The sequence below is a fragment of the Olea europaea genome, chromosome 2, assembly GCF_002742605.1.
Source record: "Olea europaea var. sylvestris chromosome 2, O_europaea_v1, whole genome shotgun sequence".
Taxonomy (NCBI): Eukaryota; Viridiplantae; Streptophyta; class Magnoliopsida; order Lamiales; family Oleaceae; genus Olea; species Olea europaea.
In genome coordinates, this window is record NC_036238.1 from 189,190 (window position 1) to 209,050 (window position 19,861).

The following is a 19,861-nucleotide window of genomic DNA, read 5'->3' on the forward strand; positions in this document are numbered from 1 at the left end:
TCAGCATTTAACTAAGGTCGACTATATATTGCATTGTATGCCATGAGGGTCTTGATAACCAAAAAGTCTACTTGGATCACCATGCTTGTAGAATAAGTGCCCAATGTCACCAAACGTTCCACAGTTCCTTCTGATATAACAGTGGCCTCTCCGAATCCTTGGAGGGGAGGGTGTAAACAACTTTCAAATTTTCAGGGAAAATTTTCAATCCCACAAATGCTTTCCAAGTGAGAACATTTTTCGCACTACCACCATCGATCAGCACCATTTTGACGTTAAAATCCGCTATGTCACTGGCGATCACCAAGCATCATCGTGGGGTGTTGCCTCGCCAATCAAATCTTCTTCATTATATTTTGATGGAGCCTCGCCTTTTTCTGAATGGAGCAAACCCCAATAGTGCAAGAATAACTCTTTTAGCTAAATTTGAATCCCCACCTGCTGCGATCCATTTAGTAATCACATTTATTACATCGACCGTAGGTGGTGGGCGATCTTCAACTTTCTGCGATCATTCTACACATACATAGTCAAAAGCCCCCATTTCAAGAGGCATTCGATCTCGTCTTTCAAATGGATACATTCATTCGTGTCATGCCTATGGTCCCTACGGACGTAACAATACCCGCTCTTGTCTCTCTTGTTAGTGGACGCTGCCAGTGGTTTCGATCAGTCAAGCTCTTTCATGTCTCGAATTTCCATCAGTACCTTAGCCTTCGGAGTATTTAAAGGAGTGAAAGTCTTAACATCCTCTCGTCTTTGCTTGATTGATCAATCTTGTGCATACCCTTTGTTCATATGCTCATTTTTTGACTTGTTTTTTATCAGCAGATTTTCTCTCATCATTTGATTTTCGCTTGAGAGTTTCTAGTTCCCACCCTTCTCGAAGGTTTCTTGTGACCTTCTTTGCTTTCTTAGAGTCCACATATTTATCTCCCTTTTCAATAAATCATGCATTAACTCCTCGGGGTTTTTCGAAAGTGACATCTTAAAAGCTCGATTCCGTGTCCCGTTCATCACTGTGTCAACATTTGAAGATCTTTTATACCTAGTGTAGTCCGACTAAATCTAGTCAAATGACCCTGCAAGGGCTCATCCTTATCCTGAACAACCTACATCAGTCCTATGGCAGTCTTTCTTTTCTTCTTGCTACTCAGGAAATATGATACAAAGCTTCTGGAAAGCTTATCAAAGGTTTTGATAGAGCGGGACGCCAAAGTAGCCACCTAATCTCTTGCCTCTCTTCTTAGCGTAGGGGGAAAGGATCAACACATCACGATTTATGGGGATGCATACAATCTCATCAAATCAACAAAAGTCCATAAGTGATCAAGTGGATCTATGAATCCACCAAACTCTTCTATCATCGGCTATTTGAAACCTTTTGGTAGAGAGATTACCGTGATTTCTGAAGGAAAAAGGGTCTTCCTCAAGACTATCTGTCGACGCTTATCCTTCTTCTTTGACAATGTGTCGTCAATCCCTGGGCCATTATTTTCTTCCATCCCACGATCCAGGTCTATCATAGGACACGAGACCTGCAGATGTATGACTTCATGGGACCTTTGGTTGGCAATCGTTTGTTGAATAATTGGTAAGGCAATTGCGTGGTTCTCCTGGGATGATTGTCCTCGTGTATCTTGCCATGGAATTTCTGGTGGATTGTGGGATGGATTGACTATTCTCTATGTCTGACTTTGCAAGAGAATCATCATAGCGGCTAACTGGGTCTCCAGAAGGCTAAATTGGCTCTGCGTTACATATTGAGGTTACGCCTGCAGGTCTTGACCCCTGGCGACAGACTCCGACTCTGTAGTATTTCCAACCAAATGCATATCGCTCCTAGTTTATCTTCTTGACATGACTTTTATGCTCAGTGATGTTTTCCATAGATAGTGCCAATGAAATAGTTTAGATACAACTTCGTATCTTCCTGGGGAGGGAAAGTGGTGCCTTTACTTCTTTGGTAATCCTGCAAAAAAGAGGCTGGGGCTTCTTTTCCGTTTTACCTCCAGCATGAGAATTAGTAATTGTTTGTAGATGAAAAATTTAAAGAATTGTGACAAATAACAGAAGAAAATATTTTTTTGGGAAGAAAATATTTTTTGGAAAGAAAATCATCCTTATACCTGGCATGCCTATGATGTATTTATAGGTGTATGGCACCATATAACTACTAGGCAGTTGTCATCCACGTGTCCAATACAGCCTGCCCACTTTCCAGACGATTTTCACCCACTTGTTAAGTGGTTGCCTTCCACCTATAAATTGGATAGCGGGTTTAATGATAATTGTGAAAACAGGTTTTCATTGGTTCCAAAAATGTTCGGGCAGTTTGGATAATAATAGTTGGTTTAGTGCAATAGTAATCAGGCTGCGCATGGTGGTAGCCGGCTTGCATAGCAACAGTCTTCCTACTATAGCAAAAGTCACCAGACATAGGGGGAGTCGTTTTCACTCGATTGTCAATTATAGTTCATTTTTTGAACCACATAGCAGTAGTAATGATTTGCATAGAGTCCATTAACGCATACGAGATTGTATTTTTAGTCCCAACATTTGGATAAAGAAGCAAGTTGATACTTGACTAACCAGATAAAGCAAAGTCGACAAATATATCTTAAAATTAAAGCACAACTAGTCCTCAAAGATTGTTTCCATTTAAAAATATGTTATCATTTTTTATAAAAAGACAATGTCACTAAAAGAAAAGAAAAGAAAAGAAAAATAACTATTCATCTAGGTTAGGTTCAGACTAGGATTGGGTTGGGTCCAAAATACCCAACCCAACATCGAAATTGTCTAAATCGATTTGGGTGAATTGAGGTCTAATTCGACCCAATCTTGCTTCAGAAGTCAAATTAACTCAAATCAATCCGGTTTGGAAAATTTGATTTGTATTATTATCTTTTGATTTTGAGCCCAAATTGATTAAAAAAATAAAGATCGAATTTTGTAGATATATGGAGAGTTAGCATGTTAAATTTTGAGTTTGCTATGAAAATCTTAGTTTCCCGTGTAAATCTCGAGTTAACTATACAAAAGTCGAGTATTTTAGGCAAATATAAAGTTTGTTGTGCAAATCTCGAGGTTGAAGTTAGGCAGTCGAGAAAATTCAAGATCTGCACAACAAACTTGATATGTGATACTGTGCAAATCCTGAGTTTGCAAACCATAAAAGTATATGACATTTGAGCAAATGGGTAAATAGCACAAAATGTCCATAGCTTTCAACGTTATTGTGCAAAATGTCCCTACTTTTATTGTTTTGGCATATTTAGCATTATTTCTACTTTTCATTGCTCAGAAGGTCCTTTTCGTTCTTTTTTTCAATAAAAAGTCGATTTTACCTCCGTTAAAAATAAAAAAAAGAATAGAAAGATAAAGAACTAATTGCAACTATAATCCCAAATTTTCGAAAAATTACAAATCAGTCACAAATATATACTTAAACATCAGCTATCGACTTCCTCTACAACTCCTTTGCCATCGTTGCCACTCCTCCACTCAACCTCACCAACGATGCCCGCCTTCAACAACCATTCATCCACCTCACCAATGATTCAAACAAGGACCAAGTTATTGTGAGTTTTTTCACAACGAATATTAGCATGCTTTTCCTTTGATGCCTCGTTTTCTTCTATCGTCCACCATGTCTCCTTGATTCTCTCCAATTTACATCCCCAAATTTCAGTTGTTTCAAAATTCTCGGAACCCGAAGCGTTAAAAAAATATTCGTTTCCTTCTTTGGCTTAACCCCTTTGACGCTAGCCAAAGAATTTTATAAATCCAATATTTTTTTAAATATATATAAAAATATAATTGAAGGTAGTTATCTATATAAACTTAGGCAAATGTAGCAAAATTTGATTTTGTAAAAGATTTGAAGACAATTCGACAATTACAGATTTAACAACAGCGGAAGAAAAATATATTTGGCCTAGCAAATGTCCATTAAAATTTATGAAATTTTTACAAGGACTAAAGCATTCATATATGTACCACATATAAAAATTTGGGGTTTCGATGATAACGTTTGAAGCATGAAAATATTACTTGGATATGCTGGACAGGAATCTCTGATTCGACACGACACAGTTTACTAAAACGGGCATAACTTTTCCTTTAGAAAATATTTTTGAGAAATTCCAAAGGCCAATATTAGAAGGCTCACAGACCTTTCAAACCCCACTGATTTCACTTAAAAAACATGCACCGTAGCCCAAGTTATACCATTTTCAAATAGGAGGACAAAATCTGAAATTTAACCCCGCATAAATTTAAACTTCATACATATTCAATGCAACACCTCTAATTTCTAGTTAACATGAATCGTCCATGAAACTAAAAAAAATAAACATTAAAACATTTCTAAAAAGTGTCATCTAAGTATCCATAAAATGTTTACATAAATGGAAATATTTACTAGGAATTTGAAGCATTAGAGATCGCCGAACACTTGCCATTATGCCAACCACTGTCATGCCTCGATCTTAACCTGTAAAATTATTTGTAGGGATAAGTGCTATAAATAATACTCAGTGCAGCGTACTTCCTTGCCTTTTCTTCAAATAAAATTTTTCAGATATAAGATGCTCTATGTCTAGGGAAGAAGGGTAAAATAATTTTATGCGGTTAAAGGAGGTGAAATTTGGCTTTCACAATACAATATGGCTTGTAAAACTAAAAAGGGACATGTTTCTGTAATTTTTTTTCTCATGGTGTGGCCGTGTAGAATTTAAAATGGGAGTTACAAATTTTCAATTGCAATGGTGGTGGGAGTTGTATTTAAAATTGGAGGTTACACTTGAGGAAGTGGGGGTGGTTTAAATTTTAAAAAGTTTACTTCCAAATGGAAATGGATAGGGATGTGTAAGTTATCATCCCAAAAATCAAATGACAGTTTTTTTTTTTATTTTAATGGCTAATCAAAAATGGGGTTTAAATAATAAGGTAAGTTTGGATGGTTAATGCACTGTACAATATGTTTTCTAATCTAAGATTTAATAGATATACAATAAAATGTGTGTCGTCAAAACAAAGTAACAAATAAAATTTGTCGTCTAAAGAGATTTCGACACCTTAGAAAATTTTTTAAAAACAAGTACGCGAAACTTTACTATCATGACCAAAACTTTAATTTGAACTCTTAAGGAAGTGGCATAGCGACGTAATAATATAACCCAAATTATATTTGAGTTCTATAATTTTATTTTAGAACGAAACAAAATATTTTTTTTTCCGATCGCTACAAAAAAAAAAAAGCTTCATCCTCTGTTTTGTTTGGTATTCGAAGAAGTGTTTGAGATTCTGTTGCTTCTTTTTTGAATGCCTTTACAGAAGCCACTTCTCCTTTTGATGGACATGGGTAAACACGGCTGAGGCCCGATGGTCATCTCTACCACTGGAGGGACTCTCTTTGTGATTCTAGAGTCCATTTTGTAGAGTATAATAAACACTCAGATGCTATCAACGAATGGGACCCCACTTAATCCTACGGATCAACTTATCTTGGCCTACCATCTTCTTGAAGCATAACTTTTAGGTAAAAAGAAATTTCCTAATTTTTCTAGAACATAAAAGTCAAAAAAAAAAAAAAATTAAAAAAAATTGATCAATTGGGATTTTCTTGATTGATTATTGATTAAAAAATTACATACAAGTAAGTTTAAATGCATGACTGGGAGAGAACTAATTGGAATCATTGGTGAGGCAGATAAATGGTGGTTCAAGGCGGGTGTCATTAGTGAGGTTGATTGGAGGAGTGTCGACGGTGGCGAAGGAGTTGTAGATAAAGTCGATAGCTAAAGTTTAAGTATATATTTGCAATGGATTTGTAATTTTTCAAAAATTCGGGATTATAGTTACAAATAGCTCTTTATTTTTTTATCCCTCTCTTTTTGTTTTATTTGAACGGGGGTAAATTTGTCTTTTTATTGATAAAATGGATGAAAAAAGACCTTTTGAGCAATGAAATGTGGAAATTGAGGTAAAAATGCAAAAAATGAAAGATATAGATGTTTTGCACAATAATATTGAAAGGTAAGAACATTTTGTGCTATACACGCTTGAAAAAATCTCGAATTCGCAAACAATAAAAGTATAAATATTAATTATTAAACGTGGTTTGATTCACTCGACCCAATTCAAATTGAGTTACACAATAACTGATTTAAAATCGGGATGCTTTTGAAAAATTATCCAAGTTGAGTCAGGTCAGGTCAGGTCGAGTCCTGTCTATTAGTCTTGGGCGGGTTTTTGCCGCTAAGTCTTTTCAGACCCTGGACAAATCCATCCTGTATTACTTGCTTGCCAGCTTGATCCTCCGATAGAAATAAAGGAGGATTTAATCTGGCTAAGATGGGACACCTGGGTATCAAAAATAAAATAAAATAAATAAAAATAAAGGAAAGGCTTCTTCTCGAGCTGCCTGACAACCTATTGACCAAGCAAAAAAGCCTCATTCTTGCCCCCCGGGGCACAGCTTAACTTGTGGATCAATCAACATTTGTTTTGCTTCCAGCGGTACGGTGGAGGTTCGAATTTTGGTGGAAATCTGCGGCCAAATTTATTTGGTATGGAGCAATCACTTTGGAGGAAGATCTCTTGTGCGCAGAAGTGTACAGGCGATGGGGGGAACCCGTGATCCAATTGAGACATAACCCGCGATTTACCCCCTCCAAGATTTTAGGGATAAGAATTTTGGGGGATTCAGGATTTAATTTAGTTTAAATTGGAATTCCTGGATATAAAAAAAAAAAGAGGCCTCATTCTTTTGGCCGGGCGGACATTGAAGGCTCATTTAGTAGACAGCTAGGCAACAGCAAGCACCTAAGGTTGCCTTTGAGATCAATTGCTTTCTATTTTAACCTGTTAACCGTATCCAATTAGGCCACCATTCGTCTCCGTTTCTTCCTGAATTTTCACTCTTTGTTTTATTTCATTTCATTTTCAATTAATCTTGACTAATATACGTTTTTTTCCCAGCAGATCTTAATCTTTATCTGTTAATTCATCTCTATTTTTCGTTTCTAGGTTTTAATTCTCAAAGGTTCAAATTTTTAGTTAATTTTGATCTGACAATGAATGAATTGTAGATGCAAAATTTCATGTATTGAGTGATTAACAAGGGCTGAAAAATCAGCTCTTATTTGTTGATTGGACAGCGGAGACTCGGCGCTACGCCGTCAATGCTCAATTAGGTGAATTTTTTATTAATCCTCTCTTTGCTTATTTCTATTTGAGTAAGCATCTAGTTCCGTTTTTCTCTTTACAATTTACAATTCAATTGTGGGTTCCCTTTCTTGATTGTCAGCAACTTTCACGAATTGCTTAGTGTTAATTCATAGAACCCTAGATTCATGCCCGTCAATGTAATTTCGATTTGTCTTCTGAGATCATTAAAATTCTGCATGTAATTTAACGATTAATCAATTACTTGATATCTTTGTGTCCATAATGAGTTAGATCTTTTGTCATTATTGAACCCAGTGAAAAACATGGGCACGGTTGATGTGATCAAATGTTGCCTCGATTCCATCAGACAAGTAAGATTTTATCTACTTTTCACTACATAATTTGTACTTTACCTTTTAAATGAAATTGATTTGTCTGTTTGCTCAAAATTTTCGCGAAATTTGAGGAAGAAATTATCACTGAACCATACTCTTATTTGTTAAAGTGATTTAGGGGAAACTGTATGGATTTGTTTGCAATTCGTCTCTAATTTTTTGGTTCTTCAGATATCAGATGATATTAAAGATGCCATTATTTACTTAGATGCTGGAAGTACTGAGAGTTTTCAGTTTATTGGGGCATTCCCTTTGTTTCTGGAGCTCGGTGCTCGTGCGGTTTGCAGCTTGGAGAATATGTCCATTCTTGATGGGGTAAGAATCTCTATTTTCTTGCTATATTAATTTACATTTTCGTAAACTATTTGTTTCAAGGACTCCACACTGTTCCTTCGGATCTTCATGGTTCAAAGATTATACAACAGTTTTCTAAATCATAGGGAATCCTCATTAGTAATACCATGCTTTCCATTGGGTTGAGTGACCTGTGTTAGTGTAGGGTATTCTTTCTAGATAAATCTGTGTAGATTAACATTATTTTGAGAAAATAGTTTTCTGTCTATCTTGAAGGTTGCCCTCATAGTCATGTTTGATATGTCAGCGTCTCTCCCATAATGTTGCAAAATTTAGGTCTGCACCTGGTCACTGGGTTGCTACATTTGTTCAGGGACTGGGAAATGGGAGTTGGGTCAATTTCAAGAAGTTCTTATACATTATTGATGACGATGCAGTTAATAATGATGGACCTCTTGTGTGCTAGGTGATTATTTCTTACTTGTTAAGACATGTCTCTCATTGCCATCTTTTTGCTAGGTTGTTGACTGGAACACAACTTTTGATCCTGCGAGGAGGATTAGGACACTTTTCTCAGGGAAACGTAATCTTTTGTCTGTGCCATTCAGTGTAAAGAAAATTTAGGGGTGGGGGAGTTTTTGGTCAATGTAAAGAAGTTCTTGTATGTTATTGATGATGATACAGTTACATATGATGTATCTATTGTGTGCTAGGTGCCTATTTCTTACTTGTTAGACATGTCTCTCATTGCCATCTTTTCGCTAGGTTGTTGACTGGAACACAACTTTTGATCCTGCGAGGAGGGTTGTGGTCATTACATCGTGCCTTCTGAGTGACGCGCATCGATATATTTTACGCTGCCTGAGCAAACTTCAAACTGTTCGCCACTGTGTTATATTTACATCTATTTCAGAGGTATTCGTCTGGTTTCTACTGGGATTTTTGTTTCTTTATATTTTCAATTTTCCTTCTTATGTGACTCTTTCATGTCTTATATACTTTGCTTTCTTGATACAGATGATAAAATAACTATGCAGGTTTCATTTGCTTGAGTTACAACCTCAGAAACCTTGTTTTAGTTGATTTCTAGTCTTTTGAATTTTTTGATTTTCTTTAGACTAAGATTATGTGCTACCCTTGGATTAATTAGTATATAGTGCTAGAATTGTGTTTCATAGCACAACCTAAGTTTTCCAAGTACTCTTTATTAAATGTTGAACCTTATGCCACTCAACATATTGAATCAAAAGGCTTGTCCAGTTTGTGCAATGGACCTCAGTAAGAAGCTAATTTTGTTACCACCTATAAGGACCTGAAAGAAAATTTCTAGCATGAAAGATAGAAAGAACACACTTTAGTGAAATTAAGATTTTTATCCTGAGCTGGAAATGTGCAAATTCTTGATGATGATTTGATGTCAATAAATAATTAGAATATTGTGCAAGGGAAATTTGTCCTCTTTCCGTCAGTCTTTCTGCATATAACCTTGAAAATAGTAGCTCTTGGTTTGCTGATTTTGGGTCCGTATTTAATCATTTCACATATTGTGATGGTGGCTTATTACTCACCAACACCATCTGAAATCATGTTGTCTGCTTGGAGATTATTTTTTAAATGAAAGCGTCTATAGAGACTCGACAAGCAAATGAGTATATCCAGATGATTTTAGAACCTGTATGAAATAACACTTGATAATATAGGCATCACGATACTTTAGTGAATGGTTATGTTGTATGCTTTATAATGTGGTAGTTTCATTGGATCTTTCTAAGGGTTAGTTGAGAGTAAAGACACGTGGACAGAAAACAATCTTTGCAACATATATAGAAAGATGATAAACTGTTTTAAGCAGTTTCACTTAACTAACCAACATAAGCTACTATTTTGCATCTTCCCAGTGATTGACATTATTTCTTTTTCTCGGGCAACCCATTGAATTTATTTCGGGTACTTCGCTTCATATGATACTATGAGAGGGTGGTGATTGGAAAGGGAAAGATAGTGATCCTTTTATGGGGGCTCAATTCTGCTTGGTTACCAAGCCTTGGCCTCTGCTTTTGGGATGAACAAAATAACTCATGCTTAAGGACTTAAGATATTTTCTTTCCAACATGATTTGAATTCTTGAAATTCCATACAATCAAGTGGTTTCATGCTACAAAGCCTCTCAAGTCCAAGGAGACTGTTCATTGATACTTGAAAAATATTTAGCTTCCTTTATTCTTATTTTAACCAAAGCTTCCTTATGATGCTTAAATATTTATCTGTCTTCTTGGCAATGAGCGAGGGTGGCTTCACACAAACTGCATTATACCGCAGTATTGCTTTTTGCTTGAAGTTCAACTTGGTCTTTTGTGTTACATTTGGCCTTTTCTAGATTTACTATACCTACAAAAGACATTAGTACTTACGGGACACTGATTAAACCTTTCCAACGAGTAATAAAGATGATAAAAACATAGATTCACCACTGATCTTTACCGATAGAAGTGTGATACTTTTGGTTCTCTGTGATAATATATGCTTTTTAACACAAAAATGCCTCTATCGAACTTCTTTTGGGGAAGGTTCCCGTAAAATTTTTACTTATAAGATAAAGCATCAGCATCTTCTATTCTTTCAAGAGAATATTTGTTCCCATCTGTAGAACAGTTTATTTACACTGGCACAATGTCAGTACCATCTGCTTATTTTCCTTTTTCAGGATAATAAGGCCGAGTGAAATACAATTTTGAGGGACATTTTTGAAGGTTTAATGTACTTACCAATTTGATGTTCCTCTCGTCATTGCTTCCTACCACATTTTTATTCCACAAAGTAAAAAGAAAAATAGAAACGTTGTCTGAGTTTCAGCTTATAAAATTGTGTGGATCTGTAGGTGCTCATCATGGTAGAGATTTGTGGAAGGCTTCTATGATGACTTTTTGGTCTACTTGGATAGGGGAGGAATGAAAAACTGTCTCAGGTTAAAAAATTGGCCTTTCATTGCTTATGTGAATGTGATGTATTCTTTTCTTCCTTGTGGGCTAAGGCTGTGACGCCTCGAATCCTTGACTATTCGAGAGTCACTAAATGAAACTTAATTCTTTCATAAGAACATGAAATAAATTTTTTATTTTTCTTCAATAAGTAAATAAATTTTGGTTTTATCATGTAGCTGCAAAAAATGAAAAAAGAAAATAATTCCAACATAACAATTAAATTTTAAATTCAAAGTTGTTTTTTAAACACAACGCAATTTATTAATCCTAGCCTCATTGCCATCTGCACATTGACTGCCTGGAACCATCAGTTGCTTGAAAGGGGGAATTATCATAGAGTGAGATTTATAAAATCTCAATAAGTACGCTATGAATTATTATTGTGTATAACTTAAAAGAGCATAATAATCATAATCAGCATAATGGATATATAAGAATTTTACCGAACATAGGTGGTAAGAATTCTTATGTGGTATAAGAATTCTTATATGTAGCGCTACTAAATTCCGGTCCCCTTAACATAATCATAATCATATCATAGCATATGAGACCCATAATAATTTTCTTGAAATTCATAACATAATAATAATTCAACATAGGCAGCGTACTTAGAGTGAAGTTTGAAAGAAAGAGTAATAGAGACTTGATTCCTCTACAGTTTCCACCTTGGCTTATGAATGTGTATGTGTGTATTATTTGGACAAAAAAAAAATATACTAGTGAGTAGTAGCATGTTAATGTGAGTGAGGGGTTTAAATAGGACAAGATTAAGCATGCATCTTTAAGGAAAAATTCATGATGGTGGAATTTGCCCCTTGAAATTTGTGAAATGAGCAAGAATCTCTCCATCATTCTTACATTTATGCATTCAAACTACATATTACCTTATGTTTGATCAATCAAGCATAAATCAAGAATTTTCTAGTGAGGTTTGATCAAGAATTTAATCAAAAGTATGTGGGAATTAGCGCTGCTACAAGGTCCTCAAAGGTGGATTAACCCTCAAATGAGCCCCTAAATTTTCAATTTTGATAATTAGACCCGAAAATTCGGATGCTGTTATTATAAAGGCAGCTGGTTATTTTGGTTGTCCAGCTATGACTTTTTGGTCTACTTGGATAGGGGAGGAGTGAAAAACTGTCTCAGGTTAAAAAATTGGCCTTTCATTGCTTATGTGAATGTGATGTATTCTTTTCTTCCTTGTGGGCTAAGGCAGCTGGTTATTTTGGTTGTCCAGCTTTAATGGATTTCATAATCTCTGGACGACATTTATTGTGATATTCCTGGATTCCTTTAATAATATGTAGTTGAGGACACCATGTCTTTCATCTTCATACAGCTTTCCTTTGCTTGATAATTTCGTTTTAATCTTCAAAAGATTATGCAACCTTTTATCACTCTCTTTGCTTATCTAATTTTGACAATGAATTCACCATCTTAACAAATGCAGGTGGCTCACTCAGCATATCCTGATTCTCCTCTAGGCCTTGATGCATTTCGTGAATATAAATCTTTGCTCCTTCAAGATTATGAGGAGCATGCTAAGAAATGCCCGACGAATTCCAGAGAGCCAGGCAGCACTGAATTCACGGAAAGTATTGTTCCTGAAGAAGAAGGCTGGTCACAACTATCGTCAATTGAAGATGATGTTTCTGCCTTGGATGACAATTCAGATGCAAGAGTGTCATGCAAAGATGATTCAATTGTTCAGTCAGAAGATGCAGGACAAAAGTTGATTGTTTTTGTGCTTCACTTCCCTTTGATTCTATGTCCTTTGTCCCCACGAGTCTTTGTCTTACCTTCAGAAGGATCAGTTGCTGAAGCCTGCTTATCTACTGAGCATGAGAATTCCATAAGCTATGGCTTGCCTCCATTAAGTACAGGGACACCTACCGATGCTGATGACATTTCTCCTGGAGCAACCCTTACTGCTCAATTTATTTATGATTTGGCCTTGAAGGTAATAAAGCTTTCATCATTTTAGAATTCACCTGTCTGAACCCATTTCTTTAAAGATTGTTCTCGGTTTTGCAAATTTATTTGGTAAACCAGTTGGTTCTTCTTATAAAAACTGACTTTTAGGAGTTTTTTCATCCGAACTTCATTATTCGTATATGAAAGATAATCCTGTTAATGCTAATACATGTAAAATTCAGAGAATGACTGTATGATATACAAGGGAAGCTTTCAAGACCCAAGCATGTTAATTAGGAAATATACAAGTTAAGAGGATGAGCATTAGTAATTCCACAAGCCTGTAAGTTATGTTGTTTTTTACTTGGAATTTCAATTGGAAATTATGAAAATTACAAGAGGGAAAGATTTTGCCTAAATACTAAATGCAGGAATCTATACCATATTACACAAGTTCCCTAAATGTAGGTAAATTGGATAGCCCGAAACTCTTAATCAGTAGATACCCAAGTCCACTACACTATCCAATTCATTGAAACTCAGGTTCCATGGTCACCCTCTCAAAGATTTTAAAATTCCTTTGTAGCCATAGAACCTGAAGAAGCTAAGATATTGGACTTCCAAATAAAAACCAAAGGAACTTTAATACTGAGACATCATGAAAAAACAGGTTCTAGGCATCACCCTGTCAATTTCATCTTCCAATAAGAGGTTGCCCTGACATCTTGAGGGCAACTCACATTTCAGCATAACATGATAAATCGATTCAGAATTGTATGACGTAAAACAAACCATGAAGGAGGCAAAAGAATGAATGATCTCTCTTTTTTTTTTTTTTTGGATAATATTTGTGGTACTTCATTTGTACTAAAATGTGTGTTGAATTTGTCCATATTTTTGGGTCTTAAATGGCTAGTTCCTTACCTTCTGAACTTCGAATGAAATTCACAATCAGAGACGTCGAGCACTCTTGCTGAAAACAATTTCTTTCATCACTGAAAACCTGTCGGCTATTTTGAGTTCTCGTCAATAACGTTATTTTCATTATACCCTATACTCTAGTTCAGTCTGTATCACAATATGCTGGATTTCATTCTTCTTGATGCTCTTATTTATCTAAATATGCAGATGGATCTGAAACTTGAAATATTTTCTCTCGGCGATTTTTCGAAAACTGTAGGAAAACTTTTGACTGACATGTCTAGTCTTTATGATGTTGGTCGTCGTAAACGATCAGCTGGGCTTTTACTAATTGACCGCTCACTTGATCTGCTTACTCCTTGCTGTCATGGGGACTCACTGGTGGATCGCATCTTCTCATCTCTGCCTCGTAGACAACGGACAAAATCTTTAAATCATGTGAGAGCCTCCCAAAGCCAACTTATAAAGGGCCCTGTTAAACTAGAGCGTGCTCCTCTTGATGTTCAGATTCCACTAGAAAATATTGTCAGGGAAGAAGAGTCCAAAAACAGTAATTTCCAGCTTTTAGAAAGTATACAGGCATTTTTGCATGGGTGGAATACTACTGCCTTGGATACTAAAGTTGTTGAGTTGGTGAAATTCAGTGATAGACTGAAAGATGAAAATTCTTTGCAACATTCTGAGAGTGAGATACTCCATGGATCTTTTGTTTCTGCAGAAAAATTTGATGGAACACCATATCTCGAAGCAATACTTCAGCGGAGGACAAAGGATGGGTCAATTTTGATAAAAAAATGGCTGCAAGAAAGCTTAAGTCAAGAAAAAATATCTCTGGATACGAAAATTCATCCTGGTTTTCCGTCAAATTTAGAATTGCAAAATCTGGTTAAGCCACTGGCTAAACGGCGGTTATCTTTAGTGAAAAATAAAGGAATCGTTCAGCTAGCTGCAGCCACAATACATGCTTTAGATGAACAACATACTGCTAGTTGGGATGCATTTAGTAGCGCAGAAAAGATACTGCATGTAAATGCTGGAGACACAAGCCAAAGCCTTGCTGCTCAAATTAGTGACCTCATTAATAAGAGTGCTTTTGTGGGTCCTCAAGCACAGAAGCACAACAAAACGGAGGCCTCCCAAGGATTAGTTACTCTTCAAGATGCGCTGCTTCTGACCATTATTGGATATATATTGGCTGGTGAAAATTTCCCAACTTCTGGTTCTGGTGGTCCTTTTTCTTGGCAAGAGGAGCATTTCATGAAAGAAGCTATTGTAGATGCGGTTCTTGAGAACCCAGCCATGGCAAAACTAAAATTCCTCCGAGGTTTGTCCGAAGAGCTTGAATCCAATTTAAACAAGATGAAATCGGATGAGAAAAAGGAAGGTCCTTCTAATCAGTTGGATGATGCTGATTTTGACGATGATCAGTGGGACAGTTGGGGTGATGAAGATGCTGATAAAGATACAAACAAAGAGCAAGCATTTAGTGATGTGCAGCTGAAGCTAGAGCTTCGAGATAGGGTGGACAATCTTTTCAAATTCCTCCACAAGTTATCCAGCTCAAAGGGAAATACACCTCTTAGAGAGGGGATATCGTTCAACTATGATACATATTCAAGTAAAACATTGCTTAGTAAACTTCTAACAAGGGTATTGAGCAAGCTTGACGTACCTGGCTTAGAGTACCATTCCTCAACTGTTGGACGACTTTTTAAAAGTGGGTTCGGCCGGTTTGGCATTGGACAGGTAATTCCATTTAGCCGAGTATCACTTCATTTTTCTCAAAAAGTTCCGAAGTAAGCTAAATTTTTCGTCTGGATTCTGCAGGCTAAACGGAGTCTTGCAGACCAGAATGTTATTCTGGTCTTTGTTATAGGAGGCATCAATGGTCTTGAGGTTTGTAGGCTAAACCCAATTTTATGCTTGATTTTTGGTTCTTCATTTGCAAAATGATGATCGATAACTATTATTGATGTTTTGTCAGGTACGGGAAGCTCAGGAGGCATTGATCGAGAACGGCAGGCCCGATATTGAATTAATCATCGGTGGAACAACTTTTCTAACCCCGAACGACATGCGTGAATTACTTTTGGGCGACTCTAGTTGTATTTAAGCTTACCTGTGTTATGTGTGGCTTTTAGCTGCAAATGTAGGTGTAAACATGCTTCTTCATGCTATGAAGTGATATCCAACTTGTCATTCTTTTTCCTATGGACTTGGTTGGGTAAAATACTACTACTAATTTTGACCTTTAACAACACACTGATAGCATTTTTATTGTATTTTTTTTTCTTTGTTTGGAATGATGAACATGTTTCTTATTTACGGATTTATCCAATGAGATCTTATCATATCATGTCTTGAATTTTTGCCCGTTTGTTAACTTTTTTCTTGTAACTATTATTATTTTTTTTTCTCCCAACTCATTTTAACCATGCATTTGCACAATATAATATTTTGAATGTAAATTCAAAAATTTTTCCTAACTTTAAAAAATCACTATTCTAAAACTCGTTTTTCCCAAGAAACTCTTCTTAGACCTTATTTGGTATTGATTAAAATCTAGATTTTAATTTAAGTCAAAGTTAACAATTTATTTCAACCACACATGTTAAGAGTCGCATTTTTTCAACTATACATTTCATAAATTTCGATTAAAATCTACTAAAAATGTTATTTTAATCCCTACAAACAGGAGCTTAATGTATGTCAAGGGTTTTTCCATTTTTTTTAATATATATAAGAAAAAGGTAAAAATTATTTTATTTGAAATGTAATAGAAATTAGATGCAATCTAATTTATGTTTTATACATTAGTGACCAAATTACAAATAATCTTTTCCAATAAAATGAAGAGAAGAGTGTTGACGAAGTGTAAAATTTTATAAAAAAGTAAAAGTAATTAGCAATAAAAGAATTCCGTACACAAAAAGAAGGTATTGATCAAAATGTCCAATTATTTTCCTACCGGATCGTGCTAGGTGTACAAGTTAGAACCCTTTCCTACTTTATATAAGAACAGAAGTAACTTTTAAAATGAAATGACAAATTAGGAGTTTAAAATTAATTTTTCAAAAATTGCATTTTTCTTTCATCAAAATATGGATTTAAAAAAAAAGAAAAAGAAAAAGAAAAGAAAGTTGATTTGTCACTCTCTTTACATTTCAACTTTGGGTTCTTTTTCTTGATTTTAGTTTATTTGAGTTCATAATTTTCGGTTCACTTTTAATTTCGTGGTTCTAGTAAAAATTCAATCAGTTGTAATGATTTCATATATATTAAGCGCTCATTTGACATAATTTTTCCGTCCTATATAACAATTTTTGAAAAAGTTACTTTAATTTTTTTGAAAGATAATTTTTAAAAGAAATTTATATTTCAGAAACACTTTCAAAGAAAGTTATATTGGATAAAAGAAATTTTAAAGCTCTTCTAACTAGAAGTGGCCTTTCATAAAATTAATCAAACGGGTCTAAAAATAATATTTGAATCTCGTAACCTTCTTTTGAATTTTCAAAAATAATACTAAACGAACCCTAAGCATCGATCCATGAAATCATTTCAACAATGCTAGACGTATAGAATGAATTGCACAGAATCTTTACAAAATTTCAAACTTCGGCGACGTGTCAGGCGCAAGGAAAGGGAATGACAGTTGGCTTGAAAAAAATATTATAAAAAATTCATTAAATTACTTGTATTTTTGCCTTAGTTTTCGGCCTCATACGGGATATCAAATAAAGTCGAAATATTACATTCTTAATATTATTTTGAAGTACTTATGGCCTACTATTTTATGTCATTAACGGTGCGCGAAATGGCCAATCGTAACACATGTTACGGCGCGTCAAAGTAGGCCGTTCCAAATTAATATTTCGAGAATTTCGATAACAAGCTAACTTTAAAAAAATTTCGACGATTGTACTCTAATCGAATCCATAAATCTTCTATATCTTCTCGAAGCTCATTTCGAGAACTATATCATAGACATATCGAATGATCTAAATGAATATCAAAAATAGTTAAACGAACGTCAAACGTGAGTGTAAAAAAAGACGTATAACTCGAATTATTTTTTTTAAAAAAATAATCATTTTATATTAGTTTATTTTATACCAAAATAGGTTGTTCAATTCTCGACTTATTTTACCTCGACTTATTTAAAAATTAATTTTAGTACACCAAAATAATTTTTCTACCAAAAAATCAATTATTTTAACTCCAATTATTTTAAATAATCTAATAAATTTTTTTATGTCACTTAAAAAGTTTCCTAATAAACTTTTAAAATTTTTAAATGACATCTCTTTAAACATTAATGTCAAATTTTTTACATTAATGTAAAATGTGGATCATTTAGGAAATTATTAAAAATTTACTTACATAAAAAAAAAAAATTATTAGGAAGCATGTTATGTATGTGTAGCTTAATTATTAAAAATAATCGTTTACATATATATATAAATTTTTCGAATAAAAAAAAATCAAGATGAAAAAGTAGTATAACAATTTATAATCCATATAAAATAATAAAAATTTTATTAGGAGTTTTTATGTCAATTTTTTTCGTCAAACCACATAAAAAATTTTAATAAAATGATTAATTCTAAAAAAAAAAAAAAAAGAGTTATACGTCTCTTTTTGACATACACGTTTGATTCACGTTTAACTATTTTTGATATTCATTTACATCATTCGATATGTCTACGATATAATTCTCGAAATAAGCTTCGAAAAGATATAGAAGATTTATGGATTCGACTAGCGTATAATTGTCGAAGATTTTTTAAAGTTAGCTTGTTATTGAAATTCTCGAAATACTAGTTTTGAACGATCTATTTTGACGTGCCGTAACATGTGCTACGATTGACCGTTTCGCGCATCGTTAATGACATAAAATAGTAGACCATGAGTACTTCAAAATAATAAAAAAGAATGTAATATTTCAATTTTATTTGATATCCCGTATGAGGCCGAAAACTAAGGCAAAAATATAAGTAATTTAATGAATTTATTATAATATTTTTTTCAAGCCAACAGTCATTTCCTTTCCTTGCGCCTGACACGTGGCCGAAGTTTGAAATTCTGTAAAGATTCTGTGCAATTCATTATTTACGTGTAGTATTGTTGAAATCATTTAGACGCGTTGACAATGAGTAAACGAGAAAGTTCATACTCTTTGTAAGAATACAACCTATTCCTGTAGAATACTCGCATTATCCCTTTTTTTTTAAAGTTCACGTGGCAGCGTTTGGAAATTTGTCTTCTAGTTTCAGAAGTACACAACTTTAAACATGAGGTACAACTCTCTTAACTGTAGTTGTGGCCAGAAGAAGAACGTCAAATTGACCGTGACCTATGAACGCGTAGCCCGTTATACATATGAGGAGTAGCTATGTTGGTCCCCAATCAATTGATAAAGTAGCAAGTTGACCCTTAATGTCTGAGAGAGAGAGTACAAAGTATCAGTACCATATAAAGTTCCCATTTGACAACCATTAAATAGGAAAATTTATGTTTTAATTGGTGATTTTTAAGAGAATGTGTTTTAAAAAGTAGAAATGAATTTACGTTTACGAGCAAAATATTTTATTGTGTGAATGCATTATTAAAAATGAGTATCTAGAAAAAAATGAGTTTGAAAAAAAATTATTGTCAAATATGAGACTGAAATTCGTGTGCAAGAAGTCCTCCTAGATTGTTATCTATCAAAATTCGTTAAAATGATAACTTACTGACTTAAGAAAAATCTTCAAATGATATCAAAAACTAATTTTTGTTATTGAGCTAGCTTGCATGAGCACGCCCTACAGGCACGTTCATTAAACTCACGAGTATGCTCGCTCGAGCCGCTTATGAGTCTATCGTTAGTCCTATATATAATTAATGATAAGTATTTATTTATGTGACAGTGAATTGTTGATTAATTTTTCAAGAAGTTAAAAAATGGATAATGGTATTTGCGGTTGCTTACTACCACAGTCGTTCTATGTAACATACATATGGTAATTAGTGATTTAAAATATTAATATGATAGTTTTTTATTTTTTACTATTTCAAATCGCTAACTGTCATATGTATATTAAGTAAGGCGATTACGACAGTGAGCGACTGCAAATAGCATTACTCTTAACAGTTTTATTTCATTTAATTAGACAGTGAATCAGTGATGTTCACTGT

The 19,861-nt window shown here is 34.4% G+C and overlaps 1 protein-coding gene across 4 annotated transcripts; it reads left to right on the forward strand.

Annotated features, from left to right (window-relative positions):
• Positions 1 to 6,805: 6,805 nt before the first annotated feature.
• LOC111408034 (sec1 family domain-containing protein MIP3) lies at positions 6,806 to 16,032 on the forward strand. Of its 4 annotated transcripts, XM_023037794.1 has the most exons (9): positions 6,806 to 7,202; positions 7,492 to 7,547; positions 7,743 to 7,886; positions 8,385 to 8,448; positions 8,631 to 8,780; positions 12,297 to 12,806; positions 13,889 to 15,427; positions 15,509 to 15,577; positions 15,666 to 16,032. In XM_023037794.1, exons 3-9 carry the CDS (start codon positions 7,780 to 7,782, stop codon positions 15,792 to 15,794), a joined length of 2,568 nt encoding a protein of 855 aa, XP_022893562.1. In that variant the 5' UTR covers positions 6,806 to 7,202; positions 7,492 to 7,547; positions 7,743 to 7,779; the 3' UTR covers positions 15,795 to 16,032. The 4 variants fall into 4 exon arrangements, with proteins under 4 accessions (XP_022893562.1, XP_022893554.1, XP_022893570.1 ...); XM_023037786.1 differs by lacking the exon at positions 8,385 to 8,448; XM_023037802.1 differs by lacking the exon at positions 7,492 to 7,547.
• The last annotated feature ends 3,829 nt before the right edge of the window (positions 16,033 to 19,861 follow it).

Excerpts from the sequence above, each read along its gene's own strand:
- LOC111408034 (XM_023037786.1), top strand. The coding sequence starts at position 7,500 with ATGGGCACGGTTGATGTGATCAAATGTTGCCTCGATTCCATCAGACAA. Across the intron at positions 7,887-8,630 it reads ATATGTCCATTCTTGATGGG|GTTGTTGACTGGAACACAAC; the intron begins GTAAGAATCTCT and ends TCTTTTCGCTAG. Across the intron at positions 15,578-15,665 it reads GAGGCATCAATGGTCTTGAG|GTACGGGAAGCTCAGGAGGC; the intron begins GTTTGTAGGCTA and ends ATGTTTTGTCAG.